This window comes from Telmatherina bonti (assembly GCF_933228915.1).
Source record: "Telmatherina bonti genome assembly, chromosome: 9".
In the NCBI taxonomy this organism is placed as follows: domain Eukaryota; kingdom Metazoa; phylum Chordata; class Actinopteri; order Atheriniformes; family Telmatherinidae; genus Telmatherina; species Telmatherina bonti.
The window spans coordinates 37310955-37337211 of NC_136627.1; the positions used below are offsets into that span (position 1 = coordinate 37310955).

At 44.2% G+C, this 26257-nt stretch overlaps 1 protein-coding gene across 10 annotated transcripts in view; it reads right to left on the bottom strand.

The window, feature by feature from the left end:
- ltbp4 (latent transforming growth factor beta binding protein 4) overlaps positions 1-26257 on the bottom strand; it is a 46612-nt gene that overhangs the window by 1649 nt on the left and 18706 nt on the right. The window contains exons 6-32 of one of the 10 annotated variants that reach the window (XM_079246863.1): positions 23722-23781; positions 22601-22723; positions 20647-20823; positions 20085-20213; positions 18758-19036; positions 18540-18686; positions 16711-16842; positions 16344-16469; positions 15452-15565; positions 15216-15335; positions 14216-14329; positions 13958-14077; positions 12950-13075; positions 12190-12315; positions 9459-9581; positions 9178-9309; positions 7807-7956; positions 7420-7686; positions 7268-7339; positions 5599-5727; positions 5381-5521; positions 5116-5268; positions 2941-3051; positions 2714-2888; positions 2353-2645; positions 2131-2283; positions 1-1920 (exon numbers count right to left, since the gene is read on the bottom strand). The exon at positions 1-1920 is cut by the window's left edge and continues 1649 nt beyond it. In XM_079246863.1, coding sequence (XP_079102989.1) covers positions 1778-1920; positions 2131-2283; positions 2353-2645; positions 2714-2888; positions 2941-3051; positions 5116-5268; positions 5381-5521; positions 5599-5727; positions 7268-7339; positions 7420-7686; positions 7807-7956; positions 9178-9309; positions 9459-9581; positions 12190-12315; positions 12950-13075; positions 13958-14077; positions 14216-14329; positions 15216-15335; positions 15452-15565; positions 16344-16469; positions 16711-16842; positions 18540-18686; positions 18758-19036; positions 20085-20213; positions 20647-20823; positions 22601-22723; positions 23722-23781 — 3935 coding nt within the window. In that variant the 3' untranslated portion in view covers positions 1-1777. Of the gene's footprint in view, positions 1921-2130; positions 2284-2352; positions 2646-2713; positions 3077-5115; positions 5269-5380; positions 5522-5598; positions 5728-7267; positions 7340-7419; positions 7687-7806; positions 7957-9177; positions 9310-9458; positions 9582-12189; positions 12316-12949; positions 13076-13957; positions 14078-14215; positions 14330-15215; positions 15336-15451; positions 15566-16343; positions 16470-16710; positions 16843-18539; positions 18687-18757; positions 19040-20084; positions 20214-20646; positions 20824-22600; positions 22724-23721; positions 23782-26257 lie in introns of those variants that run through there. The other 9 variants (XM_079246866.1, XM_079246864.1, XM_079246862.1 and 6 more) reach the window with 9 other exon arrangements.

The window sequence follows — 26257 nt, forward strand, 5'->3', positions numbered from 1 at the left end:
TTTTAATTTCAGTTCTACATCTTTTGTGTAATCACTTTATCATTTACACATTTTAAAGACATATTTATTATGTGTTGCACACTTGACCTGCAGTTTAAATCTTAGACTCAGTGTTATAAAAACTCATTGGTTGAGCTGATTTAATGACCTTTTGGTGCAGCTTGGTTTCCAACACTGGGTTAAATACAAGACCAAACCGGTCTAGCATGGTTTAAATGCAAGGCCAAACAGGGCTAGCATGGTTTAAATGCAAGGCCAAACAAGGATAGCAGGGCTAGCATGGTTTAAATGCAAGGCCAAACAGGGCTAGCATGGTTTAAATGCAAGGCCAAACAAGGATAGCAGGGCTAGCATGGTTTAAATGCAAGGCCAAACAGGGATAGCATGGTTTAAATGCAGAGCCAAAAAAAAAAGACCATTTTTAAAAAAATATCTCATTTAGACAATTTAGCTTTTTTCAAGAACTGAAATTCTCTATAGATATATTTTCTATGGGATGTAGAGTTTTAAAAACTACATATACATTTGTTATTAATAATCTATTATGTAATCTGGCCACAAAATGTAGTGTTTATTCTGAATATGGTAAATCCACAATGATCCATGACAACACCATTATTTATTGCATTTTCTTCACTATCACTACTATGGAACTAAAATGTATGACTTCCTCTCCTGTTAAGATTCTGGACTGTTTCACCATCTCACATTCACCAGGTAGTAAAATATCCATAGAGAAAGCTACTAAAGACAACCAGCACCTTAAAGACCAAGCTGACTGCATGTTTAGCTTGTGTCCAGCTAGCAGGGGAAGCATTAGCTTGTAGCACACTCCAACAGAAACGGGCACAGGCTTGCCTGGTTTGAGTCCAGTTCAGGGCTTTGACAGACTAATGAAAAATAAATAGAGGAAGACTATTTATTGATGTCCTAAACATAAAACAGGTTCCCCAAATCCCACTAAGACAACATGCTATGTTTTAGCTTTTAGCCCATGTAATCTTGTTTATGAAGTCTTTCAGATATATTTCACCCAGATATGTAGGAAAATATTTTAAATAAACTCTTTTTAGGTATCCGCATGCTGCGGTTGGTTTTTTAGGTTGGTTTTGTTTGTTAGTTTGCTCCATTTTCACAGCAACGTTTGCTTATTTAGCTGAAAGGACAGATGGATACTAGAGCGTCCTCTGCTGGAATACAGGGCTTACTGCATCAGCCTTTATATCCTTAGAGGTTGTAATTTTCCAACTTCTCACCAAGGTTTTAATTATCACCTATCCCAAATGGATGTTTAATACGTCTGTTTTGTGTGGTTTTTAGATCTCACTGACACAGAGCTGAATGAATTTGTTTCCAAGAACTAATGACTGTGTTAATCTGTAAAAAACTCCAACTAGATAACTAAATAACCATCCTTTAACCACTGCTAACAAAACTAGCGTGCTTCCTGAAAAATAGCCAAAATACAAAATGTAGCTGCCCAGTTCAAGAAAAAGAAGCACAAGTGGGCGGGAAACTGGCAAACCAAAGTGTCCCATACAAGGAACTGGGTTGAATTTCTGTTTATCTCAGCTGGTGGGGAAACATGCTGTACAGGCTAACCCAGTCCAGCCTTGCCCAGTTAGTGCAATCAAAGACAGATTAGTTTAGTCCAGTATATCTTTTATCTGGTCAGGTCTAGTTTATCATATGTGGTCCAGTAATGAAGCCAGTTTAGCATGCCACTGTGCGGTCCAGTCTACGTACTGGTCTAATGGATCAGACCAGCCCGTTTGGTCTAAGCAGCGACACAGTAATTCTGTCTGCGGGACATGACGTATCCTCTCCTGCAGACGCAGCGGAACGAGCCGGCGGTGTTCACGCAGCGAGCGTTGACACACGGGAACTCCACGTTGATGCTGTCCTCGCACTCGTTTATATCTGCAAACACAAAAACAAACTTTTACTTGTAATTGAAGTCATGGCTGCAACACCAAAAGAGCAACAATCAGACCAAACCAAAATATTTCAGTTCCGTCTGTTATAAACGCCTTCAGGCCTCGACACACCTGGACCGATGTAAATTAACAGAAAACTCGCCAGCTGCTGCGTGACATCAGAACTCCACGCCGCTGGTATGATGCAGCTTACCCACGCAGGTCATAGAGGTCAGGTCCAGCTCGTATCCTTGGTAACAGTCGCAGGTGTAACCCTCGGTAACACGGATGCACCTGCCGTTCTCACAGCCGTGCAGAATCCCACAATCCTCTGCTGCGCTCAGGCCGCCGTACGACTCATAAGGTCCTGAAAGAGCAGAAGCAGGAGCTCAGAGAGTCTGCTGAACGTTAGCCCAGAGTCTGCAGGAGGACTCACTCTCATAAACCCTCCTCGGCGCTCCTCCTCTTCCTCCTCCTCCTCCTCTGCTCCTGTCGGTGAAGGGAGGAAACGGCGGGCCCGGCCTCCAGCTCCTGTCCTCCTCCTGATCTTCGTAGGGAGATCCAGGCAGCGGAGCCAGGCTGAGAGGAGGCAGTTCGGACCGGGACGGAGGGAAAGGCCGGGCTATGTACGTGATCTCAGATCGGGGGTCCGGGGGGAGGCGGAAGGAGGGGGTCCTGGGAGGTGAGACATCAGAGGGGCCGTAGTCTCCTTCGGAGTAGTAGCTGTTGCTGACGGACACAAAATGAATTGTTTACAGAGTTCAGACGTGATGATGATGATGATGATGAGCTGTCACCTGTACTCAGACCCTCCGTACGCTTCATCCGGCGTCCTCGCTCCGAAGTCCGACCTGCTGCCCCCTGCTGGAGAATAGTCATCGTAGTCGGTCGGACTGAGGTCTCTGCTGGGAACCACCGGAGGAGGGAAGAAGTCCAGACCGTACGGACGATCTGGGGAAACCAGACCAGGAACTGGATCAGAAAGACAGAGATGGGATAACAGAGCTCTTTGTGCCGGTCATACCCCCTGGTCCTCGCCCTGGTCCTCGCCCTGGTCCTGGTCTCGCTCTCAGGTCTGGAAAGGTCTCCGGGAACAGAGACGAAGACAAGGAGCTGCACAGAGTGGCGTAGTCTTCTGCAGAGACTCAGGAAAGACAAACCTGAAGCTTCAATGCTTTAAAATGCTGTTTGAGGTGAGTTTATTTCTAGTTAAGAAAAACCAACAGATTGCATCGATTCTTGACTTGGGTCCGATCCCTCCTCCCGAGCTGCACGATGAGGCGACGGGAGATTCGTTACATCATTTATACACATTTATTTTCATCTGTTGTCAGTGATTTGGTCTCTCGTCCTGCTGCTTCTTCATTTATTCTTAGAGCTGGAATATATTTGTTGTTTTATCTGGAGTTTACGCCAAAGGTGCCCAAAGTCGGTTCTGCGAGGGCCGCTGTCCTGCAGGTTTTCCATGTATCCCTGCTCCAACTCACCTGGCTTCCATTAAATGGATCCAACAGCCAATGAAGTTCTGCACAACAACTGATTCATATGAGTCAGGCGTGTTGGAGCAGGGACACATGGAAAACCTGCAGGATTGTGGAGCGGAGCTGGACACTCCTGATTTACGTAAACAACCAGGCTTGTTCCCGGAGGACTCCACCAGGGGGTGCACTGGAAAACTCGCAGCAGATAGTTGCAGACTTTGAAGCATGGAAAGAAACGGGATGACAGACAAGCTCGGTCTTCGATTCGTTTCAAAGTTGAAGATATTTTCTAAACTATATATTTTTCGCTGTTACGCTGCTGGCCCTGTGACTTCTGGTCAGACTCATCTTTACACTGCCCCCTACTGGTGACTGTCATACCGCAGGTTTTCATAGCTTAGGAATGACTTCCCAAATATAAAAACATCCATGAGGGAGTCGTGATAAACACGTCTAATCGTAGACTCGTCCTTCAGCCCCAACGTTACTCCTCTTGCATGTGTAAATAGGTACATCTCTCACCAGCAGGGGGCAGTGTAACCCTGTAATTACACACAACGTGCACGACATCCTCATCAGACCTGAAGACGTAGCAACCAGTCGAATGGTTTGTTGGTTATCTGGCGTGTCATCTCGGCTTCTTCGCTGAGGGTGGAAATGTTGTACAAAAACAGTTTAGCTTGAACGTGTTTGTTGTTGCTGTTTGCAGGTGTAAACACATTCTGAGTGCACAAATGCAAGATGACACAAAAGATGTGAATGTCTTTAAAAGATCCCAGTTACACGGACTGGGCTGAGCTTATGTTCCTCGTTCTGAGACCTTTGTGGTTTCGTCTACCCAAAACTCTGTTGGTAAGAGAACATGTCGTCCAGCCGGACATTAATCCAGAAGTCTTTTGGTCTGTTCAGATGCAGCTTTGGTTTTTTTTTCCTTCTGCATCCTTCCTAAAAAAGCCATACTGGTTCCGTCTTCTTCTAACTGGTGTGTCATGAACCAAAGCATTTAGCACGCTAACTGAGGCCTGGAGAGTCTGAGATGTAGATCTTGGGTTTTGGACTGAATGTGCTGGGACTTTCACTCCTGGGAATATCAGCAGCTACGCTGAATTTCTTCCACTCGTGAATAATGTCTCTCTATAGGATGATGGACTCCAGATAGTTTAAAAATTACCTGATAACTCATCCCAGATTGATGTGCAGCAACGGTAAGATGATTGCTGATGTCATTCCTCCTTGACATTAAGCTTAAATCGGAACTACATCTGTTTTAGTGATCTGAGACCGTATGAATCGAAAAAGATTGAATTAATTATCCAATTGATGGATTATGTGCTTTTAGCTTTGTGCCTTCAGGCGCTAACCTGCAAAAAGCACAACAACAAGGCGGATGCACATCATGTCTGTGCAGCTTTTTAATTCATTTGGTTTGTTGAGGTAAAACCTGGTAGAACATCAGCGCCGTCAGCGAAAACGCAGAGGTTCCATACACCAGATACGTAGCGGTTAGCATGCAACACTTCTGTTATGTTTCTGGAGATCCAGGTGCAGCATGTGCACGACATTGTTTCCTTTCCTCTTTGTGTTTCCCTGCATGGAGATAGTTGTCATCCCACGCGTAGAAGTGTTGCGGTTAGACGGGCCTAAAAGACTCAACACCCTTCTACTCAAGAGATTTTCACGTTGTTTGGTGGCAGAGCCCCGCCTGACGTGTTGCTTACCAGAGTCGTTGGAGGGACAGAGGGCACAGCCCATCCCCCACCCCTCCCCGTACAAGCAGCAGCAGTCGATGAAGGTGACCTGAGCTCCGAGTAGAGGACTCTGACACAGCAGGTCTGCATTAACATGCTGCCAGCACACGGACAAGTTCTCATCTGGAGGAAACACACCACAACACCATCAGGATCCGCTTCTATGCAGACGATTCAACTGTGTACATAGATCTGCTTCCAGCTTTCCTACTGAGCAGTACTGCAGGAGTCTTACCCAAGGTGAGAAGGGAGGAGTTGACACAGTTCCTCTGAGTATCATCCAGCACCAGAGGAGGAGGACAGCTGCAGTAATACGAACCAACCGTGTTGACACAGTCTCCTCCGACACAGCTCTCCTCCTCGCACTCGTCATGATCTGAAACAGAGAAGAAACACCGTGTTCATGATGGAAACCGCCTCTGAAAGCTTCAGAGCCGCTCGGCATGTTCGTACCGACACACTCCAGCACCGTGCTGTTGTAAACGTATCCGCTGGAGCAGTAGCAGCTGTATCCAGGGATGTTGTTGACACACACGCCGTTCTTACACACCTCCGGTTGAAAACGCTTGCACTCGTCCACGTCTGGCAACACAGGAGAAAGCATGTTTGTCCACATGTGGAGGAAACAAGGACCATCATCTACCTGCTTCCACTCTCATCTGCTCCAATCAGGATGACCAGCATTTGCTTTGATTTCTCAGTAACTCGGCTAATCTGTCATAAATTCCAGGTGGGTGACAAGTTAACAAACCGACTGAACACTGTGTGTCCAAGATGGAAGTACAACAGGGAGTCGTACTCTCCCCACTTCTATTCACTGTCAACCAGCATTTATACATATGACTTAAGTTTGTATGATGAAGCGGGTCGGTTCAGGTGTTCAGAATTACATATGTAAATGTACAAGTAACCATCCATCCATCTTCTGCCGCTTATCCGGGGTCGGGTCGCGGGGGCAGCAGCCTAAGCAGGGAAGCCCAGACTTCCCTCTCCGCAGCCACATCTACCAACTCTGCGGGGGGGGATCCTGAGGCGTTCCCAGGCCAGCAGAGAGATATAATCCCTCCAGCGTGTCCTGGGTCTTCCCCGGGGTCTCCTCCCAGAGGGACGTGCCTGGAACACCTCACCAGGGAGGTCCAGGAGGCATCCTGACCAGATGCCCCAGCCACCTCAACTGGTTCCTCTCGATGCGGAGGAGCAGCGGCTCTACTCTGTTCTCCTCCCGGATGACCGAGCTCCTCACCCTATCTCTAAGGGAGAGCCCGGCCACCCTGCGGAGGAAACTCATTTCAGCCGCCTGTATACGAGATCTGGTTCTTTCGGTCACAACCCACAGCTCATGACCATAGGTGAGGGTAGGAACGTAAATCAACTGGTAAATCGAGAGCTTCGCCTTCTGGCTCAGCTCCTTCTTAAAATGTTTGCTGGTTTTTTTAGATTCATGTTAATCTGAAAGATGAAAATAAATTTAAAAATGTATTTAAAAAAATGAGTAAAAATTTTATCCATCCAGATGAAAAGGATAAAATCTAAATTAATTACATGAAGTTAAAATTGATCCATTTTATCAATACATTTAAATAAAAATTTTTACAATTATAAATTTATATATTTATAAGAAATATATTTATTAAAAATATTAAAATAATTTTAAAGTTTATGAATAAAATATAAAATAAAAATATCAAAATTACATAAACGTGTAACTGGTGCAAAATATTGATTTTTCAAGACATTTTAATAATCTGTTATTATTATAGAAATAAATATTAATTATTATTTTGATTATTTCTACTTCATTATGGCGTTATTTTACTAGTTCAGCCAACTGAAGATGACATTATGCCGAACTAAAATTTAAATAGACATCTCTGTAAAATTAAATTTTACTGGTGTAGAGATACTGGTGACCCATGCATACTGGTGAGCCATGCCAACCTGGGAAGGTGGTGCTTCCTGTGGCCTGTCAATCACCTGAGGCGTCCAATCAGACTTCAGGCCTTCTTCTAGCTCCACCCCTGCTTGTTGTTTGCACCTGTTTGCTTTGCTTTGACTAAGTCAGGCTGGTCTTTCTCAGATGTGAGCAAACACGTCTTCTAGCAGTTGCGGCTTGTTTTCGTACCTCTGTAGCTGAACGCTCCTGGTCCGGATGTGACGTACCCTCTGCCGCTCGGACACAGACTCAGAAACTCGGCTGCAACACACAAACTTCAGCTGTCAGGCGGCGGATTAAAGACCAGACTTCTGGATCTTCTCGTCTGCTGGATGTCTCACCTGTGTCCACAGGAGGACAGGTGTGGTACTGGCAGCCCAGCCCCCAGCCCTCCCCCGCCGTGCAGCAGCACTCCTGCTGGCTGGTGTTGGTGGCCAGCAGGCTGCAGGTTCCCCGATCAGCCAGGTTGTAGTAACACTCCCTCAGCTCACCTGGACGGGCTGCAGGGAGGGGGGCCGGCGCCAGGGGCAGCTCCACCATGCTGACATGGACAGACGAGGAGGAGGAAGGAGAGGAGCGGTTGTTGTTGCTGGACACCATCTTTTCAGCTATCGGAGGAAGGAGTTTCATCATCAGGACATTTCCATGAACCCTGAACATTTCATTAATGACTCTGGTATCCATGGAAACGCTGCATCTGAGGAGGTTTTGTGTGGGTGTGTGTTTACCTTGCGGAGCAGAATGCAGACTTCGACACTGTCTGGTTCCGCTGTCGAACTTCTCTCCAGCTTGCTCACATTTACACCTGAAGCTTCCCCGGATGTTCTCACAGCGAGCCGAACCGCACACGCCCGGCAGGGACGCACACTCGTCCTCATCTGAGACGCAACACACCAGAAATGGTGACTCCAGTCGCACTTAAGATGACCTGAGACTTCTCAGGTGAACCAGCTTTTATTCCTTACAGACATCATGCACAGGCAAACAATAAAAAGATGGCCGCCATGGTGGGGTCAGCACTTTTCATTTGAACTTCTGGGTTTAAAAACTTCATAAAGCAACAAAGATCAGCAAACTGCAACATTGATACTGAATCCGCCAAATCCACCTTAAAACTCACCTGGACAGGTGATGAACCTTATCTTAGGATCTACAATAGCAACTAATGTTACCATCTATGTTAGTATTTATGTTAGCATATACATTCAAATCTACCTTTCCATCTTTGTTTCCATCTATGTCAGCATCTATGTTAGCATTTATGTTAGCATCTATGTTAGCATTTATGTTAGCATCTATGTTAGTATTTATGTTAGCATCTATGTTTGTATCTGTGTTATCATTTATATTAGCATCTACATTCAAATCTATGTTTCCATTTATGTTTGCATCGATGTTAGCATCTACATTAGCATCTATTTTGGCATCTAGGTTTGCATCTATGTTCACATGTCGGAATTTATGTTAGCATCTATGTTTCTATCTATGTTAGCATTTATGTTAGCTTCTATTTTTGCATCTATTTCGGTATCTATGTTCAAATCTATGTTATTTATGTTAGTGTCTATATTAGCATCTATGTTCGTACTGTGTCTGTGTTAGCTTTTATATTAGCATCTACATTCAAATATACGTTTCCATCGATGTCAGCATCTACATTGGCATCTTTTTTGGGATCTAGGTTTCCATCTATGTTCACGTCTTTGTCAGCATTTATGTTAGCTTCAATTTTTGCATAAATGTTTGCATCTATGTTCACATCTACATTAGCATCTATGTTAGCATCAATGTTTACGTTTATGTTAGCATCTATGTTAGAATTTATGTCAGCATCTATGTTTGCATCTATGTTAGCGCTTAAAGGCATAAATGTTAGCTTGTTGTTAAATTTGTACTAAATTAATATGAGGTGAGTTCCTGGATAGCAGACACGTTTGGGCCAAGTCCAGACTGTATGGCTCAGTTCCAGCGCTGGCAGATCATATGTTAGCATAATTACCCATCTGAATAGTTTACTTCTTCAACTAAAATGTTGACGTCACCACTGTCTCTTTAATTTATGTTCCACCTTTCAGTCTCTGCAGGTAGAACAGACTCACCAGCACAGCTGCCATCGGGGGTCACCTTGAACCCTGGCTCACAGGAAGTGATACAACGATACGAACCAATTGTGTTCTCACAGCGCTGCGACCCACAAACCGAGCCACCAGAGGAGACGCACTCGTCAACATCTGAGGGACGGAGACGCTGTCAGCTGGGACACAACGTTGCTTTTGTAGAAAAGTACGTTTGCATAAATTAAAAAGTCACTAGTTTAGATGTGTGTGTGTGTGTGTGTGTGTGTGTGTGTGTGTGTGTGTGTGTGTGTGTGTGTGTTTACCCAGGCAGGCGGTTTTCTCAGGGTTGGCGGTGAACCCGGTTTTACATTCACACTGGAAGGAGCCTTCAGTGTTCACACATCGACCGTCTGAACACACACCCACCTTCACACACTCGTCTATATCTGCACAGAAACGTGAATATTTATCATTACCACTTAAACTTCCCCGTTCCGCTGCTGTTAACACGTATATCTAATCAGCCAATCACATGGCAGCAATTTAACGTATGTACCATAGACCATATATGAAAGATGGACAGAGCCTTCGGCGGTTAAAAGTGAACCCTATGCGGAAGTGCATAAAACTGCAGTTCCCCCTTCATCCACTAGGGGCTGCAAAACAGAGCAAATCCCCATAGACTCCCATGTTAAAAAGACCAACTTCACAGCAGGAATAAACATGTTTACAGCAGAAATAAACATGTTTACAACAGAAATAAACACATTTACTGCAGAAATAAACATGTTCACAGTAGAAATAAACACGTTTATAGCGAAATAAACAACTGTGGGGGGTGTGAATTTTTTTCTAACTCGCCTGTTTAAAAGTAATTTAATCTCGAAGTTCGGCATATTTAGGGGCGTGTCCTTTTGATTGACAGGTACCCAATCTCCCGCTTCAAATAGGAAAAACGTAGAACAGCTGCGGTTTTAAGCCAGTTAACAACGTGACTTAGCTTTAGCCTGCTTACCTCCGTTAGCTGGTTAGCTCCTGTTATCTCCAGGTTAGCTCAGTTAGCTCTTAGCTACAGGTAGCTCGAGTTCACTCGATGTCAATAATCCACCATGACACTCACAGCCCCTCTCTCAGCTCCACCTCTTTGCCCATATTTGTATTTTCCGGGAGAGACAACACGCATGCCCCTGCCAAGATGGTGATGGTAGGAACCGCCCCCCGAGCTTCAATTCAGCTCTTCAGAAACTTACGGGTGACATCACGGAGGCTCCGTCCATCTCTTTACATATAGTCTATGGTATTTAGCCCTGTAGTCACGACAACTGGAAGTCAAACTATAACATTTCAGTAGAGACTTGGACAGTGGCTACAGCCGCTACATGCACATTTACATTATGTGCTACTGCAGCCATGACGAAATCTGTCAGTTACTAAGATCGCTGTGTAACTGGTTGCTATGGTGATGGCCATCATCACTGTATCTGTGCGGTGTGAGACACACAAAAGTGGCTGCTCATTAGCGGGTTTTTCCATTAAATGGTGTTTTGTGGATAACTGGAATTCTCGTATCATCCCTGGTAGCTAAGTATCTGGGATCTGGTATCCAGGTAGCTACATAGCCAGGTATCCATGTTTCTGTAAGTCGCTATTGAACTAGGTAGCTGCTTAGCTAGTTAGCTAGGTATCCAGGTAGCTACAGTCAGGTATCCATGTTTCTGTAGGTAGCTATTAAACCAGGTAGCTGCGTAGCTAGTTAGCTAGGTATCCAGGTAGCTACATAGTCAGGTATCCATGTTTCTGTAGGTAGCTATTAAACCAGGGAGCTGTGTAGCTAGTTAGCTAGGTATCCAGGTAGCTACATAGTCAGGTATCCATGTTTCTGTAGGTAGCTATTAAACCAGGGAGCTGTGTTGCTAGTTAGTTAGGTATTCAGGTAGCTGCATAGTCAGGTATCTATGTTTCTGTAAGTAGCTATTAAGCTAGGTAGATGCGTGTCTAGTTAGTTAGGTATTCAGGTAGCTACATAGTCAGGTATCCATGTATCTATAAGTAGCTATTAAGCTAGGTAGCTACATAGCTAGTTAGCTAGGTATCCATGTTTCTGTAGGTAGCTATTAAACCAGGTAGCTGTGTAGCTAGTTCGCTAGGTATCCAGGTAGCTACATAGTCAGGTATCCATGTTTCTGTAAGTAGCTATGAAGCTAGGTAGCTGTGCAGCTAGTTAGCTACGTATCCAGGTAGCTACATAGTCAGGTATCCATGTTTCTGTAAGTTGCTATTAAGCTATTAAGCTAGGTAGCTGTGCAGCTAGCTAGCTAGGTATCCAGGTAGCTACATAGTCAGGTATCCATGTTTCTGTAAGTTGCTATTACGCTAGGTAGCTGCGTGTCTAGTTAGCTAGGTATCCAGGTAGCTACATAGTCAGGTATCCATGTTTCTGTAAGTTGCTATTACGCTAGGTAGCTGCGTGTCTAGTTAGCTAGGTATCCAGGTAGCTACATAGTCAGGTATCCATGTTTCTGTAAGTTGCTATTAAGCTATTAAGCTAGGTAGCTGTGCAGCTAGCTAGCTAGGTATCCAGGTAGCTACATAGTCAGGTATCCATGTTTCTGTAAGTTGCTATTACGCTAGGTAGCTGCGTGTCTAGTTAGCTAGGTATCCAGGTAGCTACATAGTCAGGTATCCATGTTTCTGTAAGTAGCTATTAAGCTAGGTAGCTGCGTGTCTAGTTAGCTAGGTATCCAGGTAGCTACATAGTCAGGTATCCATGTTTCTGTAAGTAGCTATCAAGCTAGGTAGCTGCGTGTCTAGTTAGCTAGGTATCCAGGTAGCCTCATTTCAGGGTTTTCTCGGGAGGATTCTCCGCAGTGTCTTGAAGCCCTTCTTCCTCATTTCTCTTTCTAAATCCTGGTAAAACTCTGCATCTTACTGCTGTTTTCTATTAAGGATGGAGGTTTTATTCTTTACTTTATTTGTAAAAGGATTTCTTTCTCCACCCTCCATACATATTGCACCATCATGATCCCTACTTCACATCTGGGGACATGCCCTCACCGATGCAGGCTGTCCTGTTGGCACTCAGTGTGAAACCCTGCGAACACACACACATGTAGGATCCAGGTGTGTTCACACACTCTCCTCTGGCGAAGCAGAAGTCGCCCTCCAAACACTCGTCAATGTCTGAGGAGGCAGAAATGATCCGTTAACACCAGAATGCGAGAAGGAAACCCGGACATGAAAATATTTCTATTCATTCTTTTTCCTTTTTTAACAAACAATCCAGTAAAACATAGAAATATAATCTTTTTTTAATGCTAAGCAGCGTTTTTATCGTGTGTGTAGTCATGTATGAAACTATAATTTAGAGTCTCTTTCCGCTCCACAGACTCCAGAAACTTGACGTACTGAACTTGGTCTGAAGCATCAGATGCTTCCAGAAGCGAGAGATATTTCTCGGAAGAATCTTTTTAGATCACGTAGAAAGATCTATGACATCATAAATCAGCTTTTTAAGGTTCGTCCAGCTGAACTCACATCTGAACACACAATCTGGTTTGTTTGAGTGTTGCACTGTTCGCTGGATTCTGCAGAATAATGATTTAATATCAGATAGAAGTCTTAAGATTGACCTCCGGCTGCTGCAACGTAGACATAAAATAACTAGATACAATACAGTTCACGTCTCTTTTTAGAATTTGAGGGCTTTTATTCCCCCTGAATGTTGGTAGATATAGAGTTCTTATCCTTGAGGATTATTTTCAGGTTTCCATTGTAACATGGCAGCCTGTTCCAACCCACATCGATCATCACTCACCTCTGCATTGCCTCCCCAGCCCGGAGGTCCGATAGCCGGGCCGACATTCGCACCTGAACGAGCCGATGGTGTTCACACACAGCCGCTCTGCTTCACACGCCACGCCGCTAGCACATTCGTCAACATCTGCAGCAGAAACATTGACAACCGCAGGAAGCCGATTTACTGAGTCGGCAGCTGAAGGAAAAGAGCCGCACCACAAGGTTTTCTTCTGAAGACTGAAGACTAAAGGTGACGCTGATAAGTAGTCTAGATGTGTTGCTAAAAACAGGTTTCTGTTTTTCAGGCAGAAAATCTTCAAACTTTTTATTTAATAAACTTCAGAGAGTGAAGGAAGGAAGTTTAATGGACAAATTCCTGCAAAACATGAAGGAAATGTTGGTAATAATATTAATATGCCATCAAATGAGTCCAAAACGCTGAGTTTTAAACACAGAAAGTTACTTTAAAACAACAAGAAAATGAAATTTACTCCCAGCAGCAGTAAGAAGATGACAAACATGAACCATGACTTTCTGACCAAACACAATTCTGTCAAACAAACAAAAATAAAATAAATAAAGATGTAATTAATTAATTATTTTTGTGATTTTTCCTGCATCCAGGACAAAGAAGAAGAAAATCTGGTAAATGTGTCAGTTTGGGAGAAGTAAATTAAAAGGTAAACTTACATTTATTAACACCAACACACGTTTTATTTTACTGTATTTTTAATATTTTATGTACTTTGTGTCCGCGTTGCCGTGTGTGTGCTACACAACTTTCTGCTTTATCTGTCATTTCAGAGCGTCACGTAATGAAGAAAGCAGAACTCCAAGCAGGTGAGTAAAGTGATGCACATGATCACACTGGGACCAGGCGAACCCGACGAGGACCTGGAGGAGGCTGATGACGGCGCCCTGTGGGACGCCACGCCTCAGGGCGAAGCTTTAACGCTGAACTTTACCCACGAAGAAGAATTTAACGACCAAGCAACACATGTACTCTGCAGCGAAAGCGTGTGTGTACCTGTACACTTCCTGTTGGTCAGTGTGTATCCTGGACGACACGACACACACCTGTAGGATCCCACTGAGTTCACACACATTTGTCCGGGACATTGAGACGGCTCGGCACACTCGTCCACATCTAAACACACACACACACACACACACACACACACACACACACACACACACACACACCAGGCAGGTCAGTAATGGGCCGCGCTGACCCTGCAGGTGGGAGGAGCTTATTCCGAGTTTTACTGCAATAAAAGCCGTGAACCTGTGCAGGTGTAGTTCTGCAGCTTGTAACCATGGCGACAGACACAGCGGAAGCTCCCAGGTGTGTTTTCACAATGACCGTTGGAGCACAGAGCCTGACGACACTCGTCGATGTCTGAGGAGCGTCATGACGTGTTGTTTGTTTACAGCATAAACAGACAAACAGACTGAGGAGAAAACTCAAACAATTTATCATAAAAGTTTAAAAAGTTTTTTAAAATATACATATTTTATAATCTTATTTACAAATATTTAGAAAAGAATCCCAGAAATTTTATTTATTTTTTATTTATTTTTATTTTAAATTTTAATATTTATTTTTTGTCAAAATATTTGTCAGATAAATATTTTAAAAATAAAAATTAAATTTAAAATTTAAATTAAAAATGAGAAATTTTGAAATTATTTATTTATTATCTTAAAATAATTCATGTCTTTCGTTTTATTGATTTTGAAAATATTTGTTGTACTCTATTAATTTTACATTTAATTTAAATACCTGTTTTTCATTGTATTTTACTTCATTTTCTTTGTCTGTATTTCAATATTGTCATATTTTTGTAGAATTGTACAAACAATTTTCTACTGTGCAAGTTTTATTCTCATTTGAAAAAAATTATAAAAGTAATATATATATATATATATATAATTATAATTATAGAAATGTAACAGGACAAATAAAAATCATTTTTGCTCAATTATTTATTTATAATAAAAAAAATAAAATAAAATAAAGACGTGGACTTAATACTTATTCGGCCTAAATTGTTTAGGTGTACAGAGTTTTTTATTAGGAGGAAATTAGGCATCGAGCACGCTGACGTTATGAATCAGATCAAGCAGTCAAATCAAAATTTCATAAAAACGTATTTTCTTTAGCAGCTTTATTTGCAGTTTGTTCAGTAAGCAGTTTAATGCTAAGCTAACTGTAGCTAACAGCAGTCTGAGCAATGCGCCTCAGAGCGACGCTGTGATTGGCTGAATTCTGAGGTGTGTGTTACCTGCGCAGATGCCGTTGAGCAGCCCGTATCCGGGCTGGCAGGACATGCAGCGGTACGACCCCGCGGAGTTGATGCACTCCTGGCCGGGACACAGCAGAGGATCCACACACTCGTCCACATCTGGTCACGCCAGCAGACATTCAAAACAGCAGCAGAAGAAGAAGCAGCTTGTTTAACCAATGAAATCAGGATTTTCTGAGTGTCTTTAAACAGCAGGCTGCCATCGTGTGTCTCACCTGTGCAGGTGTTTCCAACAAGCCTGTAACCATGGCGACAAGCACACCTGTAGCTGCCCGGTGAGTTTTCACAGCGACCGCCGTTGCAGGGATTCTGCTGACACTCGTCGATGTCTGAAGGTTCAACAGAAACGTAGAAACGCGCATGAACGATCAGGAATCCGTAAAAACTTTGGTGATTGTTTCAGATGACGTACAAAGTCACGAAAAACTGATTAATCACGCTGATTAGCCACGATTCAGCTTCATGTCTGCTACAGGTGAACATACGTGTGCTTCAGAAACAAGGCTGGTAGAAGGGATGCTGCTGAACTGTGTGTGTGTGTGTGTGTGTGTGTGTGTGTGTGTGTGTGTGTGTGTGTGTGTGTGTGGTGGACGGCGTGTGTTTAGATGTCTTTTAGCATGTAAACAGCATCTGTTTTTAATTTGATGTTAATGAGAAAAATTCGGATTATTAATTACAATTTACTTAATAAAGGAAAGTTTAAATTCAGACCTTAGTATTTTCACTTTTGTGGTGTATATATTTAATAATACCTTTAATAATTAATGTTCTATATATTTTCTATATTTTTAAGTAATTGTATTATTTGTATTTTTTTTGTAATTATATAAATTTAAGATTCCTACATCAGTTTTAGTTTAATTAATAAATATTATTATTTATCATTTTTATTTTAGATATTATTTCATATATTATATTATTATTTTATATATTTAGTATTTCATATATTATAATTTTGTATTAATTACTTTGATGAAAATCCTGATTTTGTTTTTTCTTTTATTGTCTGGGAAAGTTGTTCTATGTTAAATAGATTTTATCAGATTTATGAACAAACTTCTTTACAGTTTGTAGACAAATAAAACGATAAACAGAGAAAGTTTTCACCTTCACAGCTGTTCTGTTGGTTGTTGTTTCTGTATCCAGGTGGACAAACACACCTGTAGCTTCCAGGTGTGTTCACACACTCTCCGGCCGAACACACACCTGGAGACTGCACACACTCATTCACATCTGCACGCAGTCCCAAACAGAAAACACTGCATGAAACAAATGTTGTATTGTCATGTTATTCAGCATCCTCACGTTAAACTGTTTGTTTGTTTGTTTGTTTTTATGGCTGCTTTAGCAAAAACAATTTCCCAGTTCGGGATCAATAAATAAACCAAAAACAAATTGTAAAGGACGATAAACATGGAAAATTCAGAAAACCTCCAGATAAATTAGTCGTATCTAAAGAAATGATCGTCCTCACCATTGCAGTGTGTGCGCTGAAAGTTGGGCTGGTATCCCTGATCACACACACAAGTGTGTTTCCCACCTGGCTGATCCACACAGCGGCCATGCCCACACACACCTGGTCGGCTTTCACACACGCCTCTTACTGCTGCAAACACACACAGCAGGTGAAACAGCTGTAAACCCGAGGGGCAAAGTGAAGCCAGAACCTGCAGTTCCCCCTTCATCCACTAGGGGCTGCAAAACAGAGCAAATCCCCATAGACTCCCATGTTAAAAAGATCAACTTCACAGCAGAAATAAACATGTTTACAGCAGAAATAAACATGTTTACAGCGGAAATAAACATGTTTACAGCAGGAATAAACATGTTTACAGCGGAAATAAACATGTTTACAGCCTGCTACAAAATTCCATTTTAAGTTTAATAGGTCAGGTCATGACACCTGTGGGGGGAGTGAATTTTTTTTATAACTCCTCCATTTGGAAGTCATTTCACATAGAAATTCAGCATATTTAGGGGTGTGTCCTTTTGATTGACACGGACCGTATCTCCCGCATCAAGAAGGAGAAGTCTCGACCAACTACGGTTTTTAGCCGGTTAAGTGTGATTTAGCTTTAGCTCACTTACCTCCGTTAGTTCTGTTAGCTCATGGTTAGCTTATTAGCTCTATTCCATTCTATTCTATTCTATTCTATTCTATTCTACAGTCATTTAGACGCTTTTACCAAAGCGACTTACATATGAGAGTGAGAACAACACAAGCATGAAATCAAACAGTAGAGGACATGGTAGGAAGGTGCTGGTGGACTGTCCAGTTGGACACAGGTCCTTCCATGAAGCTACAGGCTTTTTGTTTTCTTTTTGTTTACTCCCTTTCCACCCCATAATACCACCTATGTTATAATACAAAGAATTAATATCATAAAGTTTGTCGCAACGAACTGGACTAAGTTCTCCAACTTTCCACTAAATACAGCTAAACTAAGTGTTGAAGTTCTCCTTGAAGAGCTGAGTCTTCAGCTGGGTCTTAAAAGTAGACAGGGACTCTGCAGAGCGGACAGAGTTTGGGAGATCATTCCACCATCGTGGAACAACAGAGGAAAGAGTCTGGCTGGTGATTTAGTCCCATGTATTGGTGGTAACACGAGGCGTCTTTCACTGGTGGAACATAGCTGTGGAGAGGGAGTGTAGGTCTGGATTAGGGAGTGAAGGTAGTTATTGTTTTGTAAACCAGAAGCAAAGCTTTAAATTTGATGCGCGCTGCGACCGGAAACCAGTGAAGAGCAATTAGCAGTGGAGTGACATGAACCAGTTTGGGCTGGTTGAAAACCAGCCGTGCTGCTGGTTCTGGATCATCTGCAGAGGTTTAACCATCATGCAGGCAGACCTGCCAGTAGGGAACTGCAGTAATCGATGCATGAGATGACCAGAACCTGAGTCGTGTGTTCTGTCAGGTACGTCTGATTCTCTTGATGTTGTAGAGAGAATATCAGCAGGTACGGGCAACAGAGGCAACATGGACCTTAAAGGTAAACTGGTCATCCACCATGACACCAAGACTACAGGCAGTTCAGAGAGTGCTAGCCGTCAATCATCCACACACACACCCCCATTTCAGCTCCACCTCTTTGCCAAATATTGTATTGTCCGGGAGAGACGACACGCGTGACGCTGCCAAGATGGCGATGGTAGGAACTGCCCAATAAGCTTAATTTCAGCTATTCAGAAACCTTCCGGTGACGTCACAGAGGCTCCGCCCATCTTTTATTTTGAACTGGATGAATTTAGATGAAAACCAGTTTAAACAAATTTCCTGTTGGATATAGCTCCTTTTCCACTCACTCAGGACTCTGGTGGGTCGGGCCGTCGTGCTTACAGCTGGTCGGTTCTGATCTCCTCTGGGTCTGGACCCTTGTTCTGGAACTGAGAGCGAATCTCCTCCATCTGCTGACGGATCAGGTCTGGACCCTATGGAGGGCCGACCGCCGGCTGAGAAAACACACCGTGCTCAGCACACACTCAGCTTCATCAGAAATAAAGACTTTCTCTGAGTTTCCTACAGTTCCTGTCGGCGGACGGAGGCTGAGGTCTGGGTTGTGTTGGGAGAGGAGGGCCAGAACCGGGGCGGTTTTGCTGGGTTCTGCCCTGGACGGTCACGGTGACTGCTTCAGCCGGCCTGAAGGCGGGAGAGTTGGCAACTGGACGAGTCTGAAGTCGGACCTCGGGCTGAGATGGACTGCTTCTGGTACCAGCTGATGCAGCGCTAGAGATCCCTGATCCAGTGGAGGGTTTCTGCTGGGACATGGATGTTCCTCTGTTACTGGACCCAGATTCAGGACCTGCTGGGAAGAAGGAATTGGTTTTGGTTTTTTTTACTTTATTAATCCCGATCAGGACATGAGGTTCTGTATTTTACTCTCTAGGCTGACTAGAGTTTCCTGGGGAGCACTTTGGGGTTTCAGGACCTTGCTCATGGGCCCAGGGTGGTTCCTGTTGGTACACCTAGGACTTTAACCGAGCCCAACTCCATAACAAAGCTTGTTGTTTGTGTTTTCGCTGACAGTTTAGTGTTTTTTGTTCTCGTTCAGCTCGTGTTGTGTTTATGTGTTGTAAACATTTTAACAAATCTGAAATGTCCCTTTCTCTGAAAAGTCAGTTTGGTTTTGATTCAGTCTAACTTTTGTGTACAGCACCACATTACAACAGTCACCTCAGGAGATTTTATTGTCTAATCCAACACAATCAGTATTTATACAAGCTAATCAATAGAAAACAATAGTCTAGCTGAGGAAATGAGTGGAACTCAACCACGTCTACAAGGACAAAATGCTGTTATTTTGTTCTCGAGAACAAGAAAAAAGGTCTTGCTTCTCTCAGAGGATGCAACAGGTTTTATTCTACTGAACTTCACCCAAAGCCACCGACGTGTGGAGTGATCAGTTAAGCTTACACGTGTCAGAGTACCCAGAGAGCCCACGCGTGCACATGCGATCCTACAGCAAGGCCACTGATCAAACCTTCCCCTAGCCAAGGCTCAAACCAACGGCCTTGTTCAGCAGTGCTAACCGCTACGCCACAGTGCTGCCCTAGACTGCAGGACGAGGTGGTTGGAAGTAACGATTGTCCTGAATGTATACTGAATATACTTGAAACTAGCCTGGGTGGTGCGTAATCTCCGTATTCCCGTCCGAGGCTTTGACCCCGACATCCTTCTGAGCAGTGCGCCTCACAGCGATGCTGTGATTGGCTGAATTCTCAGGTGTGCTTCTGCTTTATGCAAGATGAATACACATCTGTTCAGTTACTGGCAGTTTTATACACAAATCCGGAGGAGCAAAGCCCTGCAGGACATGTACTATCTGCTCGGTCCATCGGGCTGATGTGTACCTGCGTTATCCTGAGCTGCCGGTAGGGACCCTCGGCCCCCCACCGGATCAGGAACTCTCTGGGTGAACTGCAGAGTCGAAGCTGAGTAGTGATAACCTGGACCAGCTGGACAGATCTCCTTAAAGGCAACTGGAGAGAAAACAGAAGCAGGAAAAGCTCAAACAAGAGGCCGGAGTCAGAAAGCTGCAGCAGCAACGCTGCCCTCTGCAGGCAGGAACAGGAATTATCATTATTCCAGCCATACAGGACCGTAGTCTTCCTGCTTTTCTCATCATCTGTTGATCTTTGGCTGCTCCTGATTGGACATTACCGTCTATTTAAGCTCTCTGATTGGTGGAAAGTTTGACATAAGTTGAAGATGTGATGAATAATGGTGTATCATGGATCATTACCATCTGGAGAATAAACACTACATGTTGTGTCTGGATTGTAAACCTCCTGGACGGATAGAAACGCTGGAAAACCTCCGTAGACCAGCTGGAGGGTCAGTTACACCGTTCCTGAGATGATGATGATGTTGTGCAGCCGATGTTGGTGGAGGACCTCTGGCTTTATGACCCACCTGAACCAAAGTAAGGACACCTCTGGCAGTCGGGGCCCCAGGCTTTGCCAACTCGGCTGCAGCAGCAGATCTGCTTGGTGATGTTCCGGACGATGGGCATAGAGCAGGAGGACGGGCCCAGACCCGACTCCAGGACCCGGTAACACTGGCCCTTCTCCTCTGATATCACACTGTGGGCTGAGGACGACATACAGGATGGGTTGTAAATACGAAGAGGAACTGGTCTGGGAGTCCGAATCGAGCTGAAAGGCGAGGAGGAGCTGTCAGAGCTGCATGCAGAACCAGAACATGCTGATCTCCGGCTGGCAAAGACAGGCAGACGGTTTCATCACAAACACAAGAAGCGCTGAAGTCTACGCTTACGGAGTCTCATAACCGGCAACTTGTAAAGGTACAAATCAAATCTACACGTATGGATGAATTCTACAAGTCAGTTTTACCGCTACGTCCCGCTGCGTCCCGCTACGTCCCGCTGCGTAACGCTACGTACAGCTGCGTACCGCTACGTACAGCTACGTACCGCTACGTCCCGCTGCGTAACGCTACGTACAGCTGCGTACCGCTACGTACAGCTGCGTACCGCTACGTACCGCTGCGTACCGCTACGTACAGCTACGTACCGCTGCGTACCGCTACGTACAGCTACGTACCGCTGCGTACCGCTACGTACAGCTACGTACCGCTGCGTACCGCTGCGTACCGCTACGTCCCGCTACGTACCGCTGCGTACCGGTACGACCTGTGACTGAAAGAAAGCGATCTTCATCCTGTCTCTCCTCTGAGATCTCTCCAGCCAGTAAAAGTCTTGTCACTTCGCTGATTCCGCCGTGGTGCACGCTTAAAACGGTGGGAGTGTTGATATCCAGTTACTAGCATGTAACATGTTGCAGAGAGCAAAACGAGATCTGAACACGTATTCTGGATAAAACAAGGTAGTGAAGTTCTTCTCAGCCTCAGGACGCTGCTGAACATGATGGATGTCTGCGTGCTATGAAACCATGATGCAGGGATTTAAGTTTGGAATGTCATGTGATGCATCTGCAACCGTTTTTAATCCGATTCGATCCAGTCTGGGACAGTTACCGTGACCTTTTGTGACGCATCAAGGTCAAAAACATTTTACCCAAAACGTTGTCTTCTGCCCCTGGTTGACGCTTTTTGCACAACAACAAGTCAGCATCAAATTGTAATTAACTTTAAATATATAAAAAATACTTTGGTAATTTTATTTTAAATATTTTTGGGGACCAAATAAATTCAGATTTTTAAAAAAATCTAAATTTCCATTTTCTGGGTCAGGCTTGTAAACATGTAAAATGTCAGACAAGCTGATGTGTGTTTTCTGACTTGCAGAATGCAACTTTACCTACAGATCTGATTTCTACCGACTCCTTATTAAACTATCATAACTCCAGACATTTCCAGTGAGGTACAAGACTTCTAGATAAACTCCCATTTACAGACAAACGACTGAAACATAGCCTGCAAACCACAGGAATCCAGACACTTTGTTAAAGAGTTAATCTTGGATCGGAGCATCTCAGCAGGCAGACCAGCATCCTGCAGCTCTTCTTTCTCCTTCAGCTCAGAAAAATGCCGGCTGGAATAAGCAAACACCAGCCAGGCTTCCCAGAAACGGTCTGACGAGCGACCCGATGGGCTCTGATGGAAGATTTACTGTGACGCTGACTCGCTGCTGGACTTTTCAACATTTTGCATTTGTTAATAAGGAAGCTGCATTCATTTCATTTTGGACATTTCTAACAGATTGAGAAGTTTTTGTATTTGTCAGCAGCTCTGGAAGCAGATCTGATCCCAAACATCTGCATCAGGATATAAACTGTGATCTGGAACGTTCAGATGGATTCTGGAAGTCTGGACAGGCGTGGCGTTATTCCTCTGTTCATTCCCAAGCTGGCGGCAGCGTGCGTGTACACGTGTGTGTGTTACTTACAGATGCAGATCCCGTGTGTGGCATCGAGGATGTATCCCACCCGACACACACAGCTAAAGCTCCCCCTGGTGTTCACACAGATCCCGTTCTCACACAGCCCCGGCTGGAGGCACTCATTCACATCTACGCATATCAACACATCAGCTGTCAGGACAAACTCCAGGAGCTGAAAGACGGGAGGATTTTACCCAATAATTCCCTGAAAACGCCACGTTTCATCCCTCGCCATGCAGGACCAGATGTCTGGGAGCTGGACTCAGAACGCCTCGAGGCCTGTTTATGCTCCCTGACGTCTGTAAACGGGGACAACGTTGTCCTGCTTCCACGCGTCTTTTCTGTAGCGCGGTTGCTAAGTTCTCCCACTAGGGGGCAGCGCTGAGTTTAGTTCCACGTTCTGACACCAGGTGGTAACACACCGCTATAAAGCTGTTTACAACCGTCCAAAAACACCAGAAGAAGAAGAAGTAGACCCCATCTTCTCATCTTCATCTGATGCTTTTCATTTGTCGGTTTCTGCGTCATCTTCTTCCTCTTCTTCTTCACTGGTTTGTTCCCTTCGCTTGTCGTGCGTTAGCTATAGAACTCACCAGTGCCTGTGATTTCTGGTGGCGTTGCTCCGCTTTCTGCGTCAGCCCCTTAAAAAAAGCTTAAATTTGCTGTGTTTCCGTCTCCTGCATCCAGCATAAATGAGCCTTTAGCACCACCTGCTGTTTATCTGACAGAACCAGTAACGGATGTTTGTTAACGACTTACATCCGGAGTGCACGGAGAAGATCAGACCTAATCACCACAACTGAGTCTAATTTATCTCCATAGAAGGTTTTTGTTGTTCTTTTGTTTGTTTCTTTGCGTCCTATGCTCCAAAGTTAAACTCTACAACCTGTTACAAACCTGTTAACCATTTTGTGGAGAGAAATTATAGTTAATGAACACCTCTGAGTCTAATTTCTCTCCATAAACAAGTGGTTTCTTCTGGCTTCCAACAGCAGCTATGGAGAGAAATTTTGACTCGAGAAGAGTTAGAAAATAAGAACCAAAAGTTGCACACAAAACAATGATTAAGCCTAATTTCTCTCCGTCTACCATAAATCCAACCAGCCACAGCTGCGTGTTAAACTCACCGACACACTGCGTTCCATTGGCTCGATCGAACCCAACAGGACAGCTGCTGTTGCTCTGACCTGAAGATCAACAACAAATATTAGTCCTCTTAATGATTATTTCCTCACACAGAAGTACTGACAGCTTTGCCACATCCTAACAAAGTGTGTTAACCTCAAACATTAAACACGAACGTATAAACATGTAAATGTTTCTCTTTTAACACAACTTTTACACGCTGCAGCAGCCCTGTGTTTAAAACGATACGTCATTGTTTTTCTAAAGTCAGACACCAGCTAAGCGAGCACACTTCCTCCGGTCCCCTCAGAGATACATTCCTGTACTGTTACTGAGCTGCACAAACACAAGACCGCATCATTACTGGCCTGTTAGCCTCCTAGTTGTATGATTATAAGCAAATATTCTGGTGAAATATGTTCAGATTTTAACGAGTTAGTCAGAGCTTTTATCATTTAGTTACGCAGACGTGGTGAAGGCGACTTGCTGAAGTTCAAACTGCATCAAAATGAGGATAAAAAGAGATTTAAGCTACTTTATTTCAGCTCCACATTCAGATGGGAGGATCAGAATCTTCTGGAAACATCATGAAAACATGGATCCATGCTGCCGTCAGGATCAACTCTAGTGGTGTAAATCTGGTCCCTTCAGTACCTGTTAAGACTTTTGGGTGACGTAGTAATGCGAATGATTAAACCAAATCTGTTCGAGATGTCAAAGTGCACAGTTCCTTAGGCTACCTTCACTTTGTAGAAACTCTTACTTTTCACCGAATTATTGTCAGGAGCACACACACAATAAGAAGAAAAACTGTATATGTGTTTGTACCACTGTTGTTACGCCGCTGTGTCAGCTTCGGATGCTGAAGTTTGTTAGTCAGACATAGTTTACATTTCTGGGGCCGGCTAATATCAATGTGCTGCACTGCTAGTTGCAGTGGGATACACGTATTTTAGACCAATCGGTAGCTGCTGGTGATGATTACGGTGTACTAAATGGGGTGTGGTTTCCTGTAAGCTATGGCAGTATCACGCACGCTATTATCCAGACCAGAGAGAGTCCTGGCTGAATTGTGCAGGAGATTCTGGATCCTACGGCGAAGGGATGCAGTCAAGAAGCATCAGAGAACCTGTGTGCAGTGTCAACGTTGGCGTGCCAAGCTGTCTGTGCCTAAGATGGCAGACATACCACCCGCTCGTTTACGCCTTTGCAAACCACCATTCTACTCAGTAGGGGCGGACTGTTTCGGGCCGTTCACTGTGAGGATTGGAAGTCGAACAGAAAAACGATGGGGATCTACAAGTGTATGACAACCCAATGTGTGCACTTAGACCTCTTAGAGAGTCTTGACACTAGTGCCTTTCTGATGTCCCTGCACCGTCTTGTTGCCAGAAGGGGACAACCTTTTGAGCTCCTATCTGACAATGGGACCAACTTCGTCGGTGGAGCTCGGGAGTTGAGTGAAGCTTTTGAAGTCATGGCTCCCGATATCAAAGAACAGCTAGTAAACCAGCAGACCAAGTTCTGTTTCAATCCACCAAGTGCTCCTCACTTCGGTGGGGTGTGGGAAACAGAAGTAAAGACATTAAAGGCAGCCCTTAGAGTTGTAGTAAAGGAGGAGACTGTGACTGAAACCATGCTGCTGACAGTCCTAACTGACACCAAACCACTTGGTTACCTTTCTTCCGACTTAGCAGACCCAGATCTCATCACCCCTAACTGGGGCTGCTAATGCAGTGTTTCTCAATTCCGGTCCTCTTTTAGACATGATCCTCCTCTAAAGACCTGAGTCTAATTATTCAACTTCCTCATCAAGTTCTTTGCAGCCTGTTAATGAGCCCTTTATTTTATTCAGGTGTGTTAAAGTAGGGTTGCCTATAAAACATGCAGGCCAGGGGGGCCTGAAGACTGGAACTGAGAAACACTGTGCTAATGGAACGATACGACACCTCGCTCCCTGAAGTCATTTATGATAACACCATCTGTAACCATAGAGGGAGGCATAGACAAGTGGTCGTTGATCACTTTTGGTCCCGCTTGACCAGCCACAACTTGTCGAGTATGCAAGAGAGACAGAAGTGGAGAACTGATGCAAAATCCCTGGCTGTGGACCAGGTGGTCCTCATTGTTGACCCTCAGCTTCCTCGAGCACAGTGTCCGGTTGGTAAGGTCACGCGTACATACTGCGGAGCAGATAGACGCATCAGGACTGCTGCAATACAAGTCATATGGCCCGTCTGATTATGATCCCAAGACTTAAGGATGATGAGAGAGGTGCTTCGACAACTTGAGGGGTCTTCCTGCTCAATACAAATACCCTACGGGCCTTTGGGGGCGGCCGTGTCAGGAAGCCCTCGGGAGAAAATATTAATCCTAATTTTTTAGACAATATGTGCTAAAATTGTCCTTGTGCTAGGTACGATGTTAGACTTGTACTTTCCTAGCTGCCCTTGAATGCAGCACGGCTGCGAGATACACGTCACAATTAAACCCAGTTAAACGGGCGGGCTGGTGTGTTTCCTTACTCCATGGCTAAGT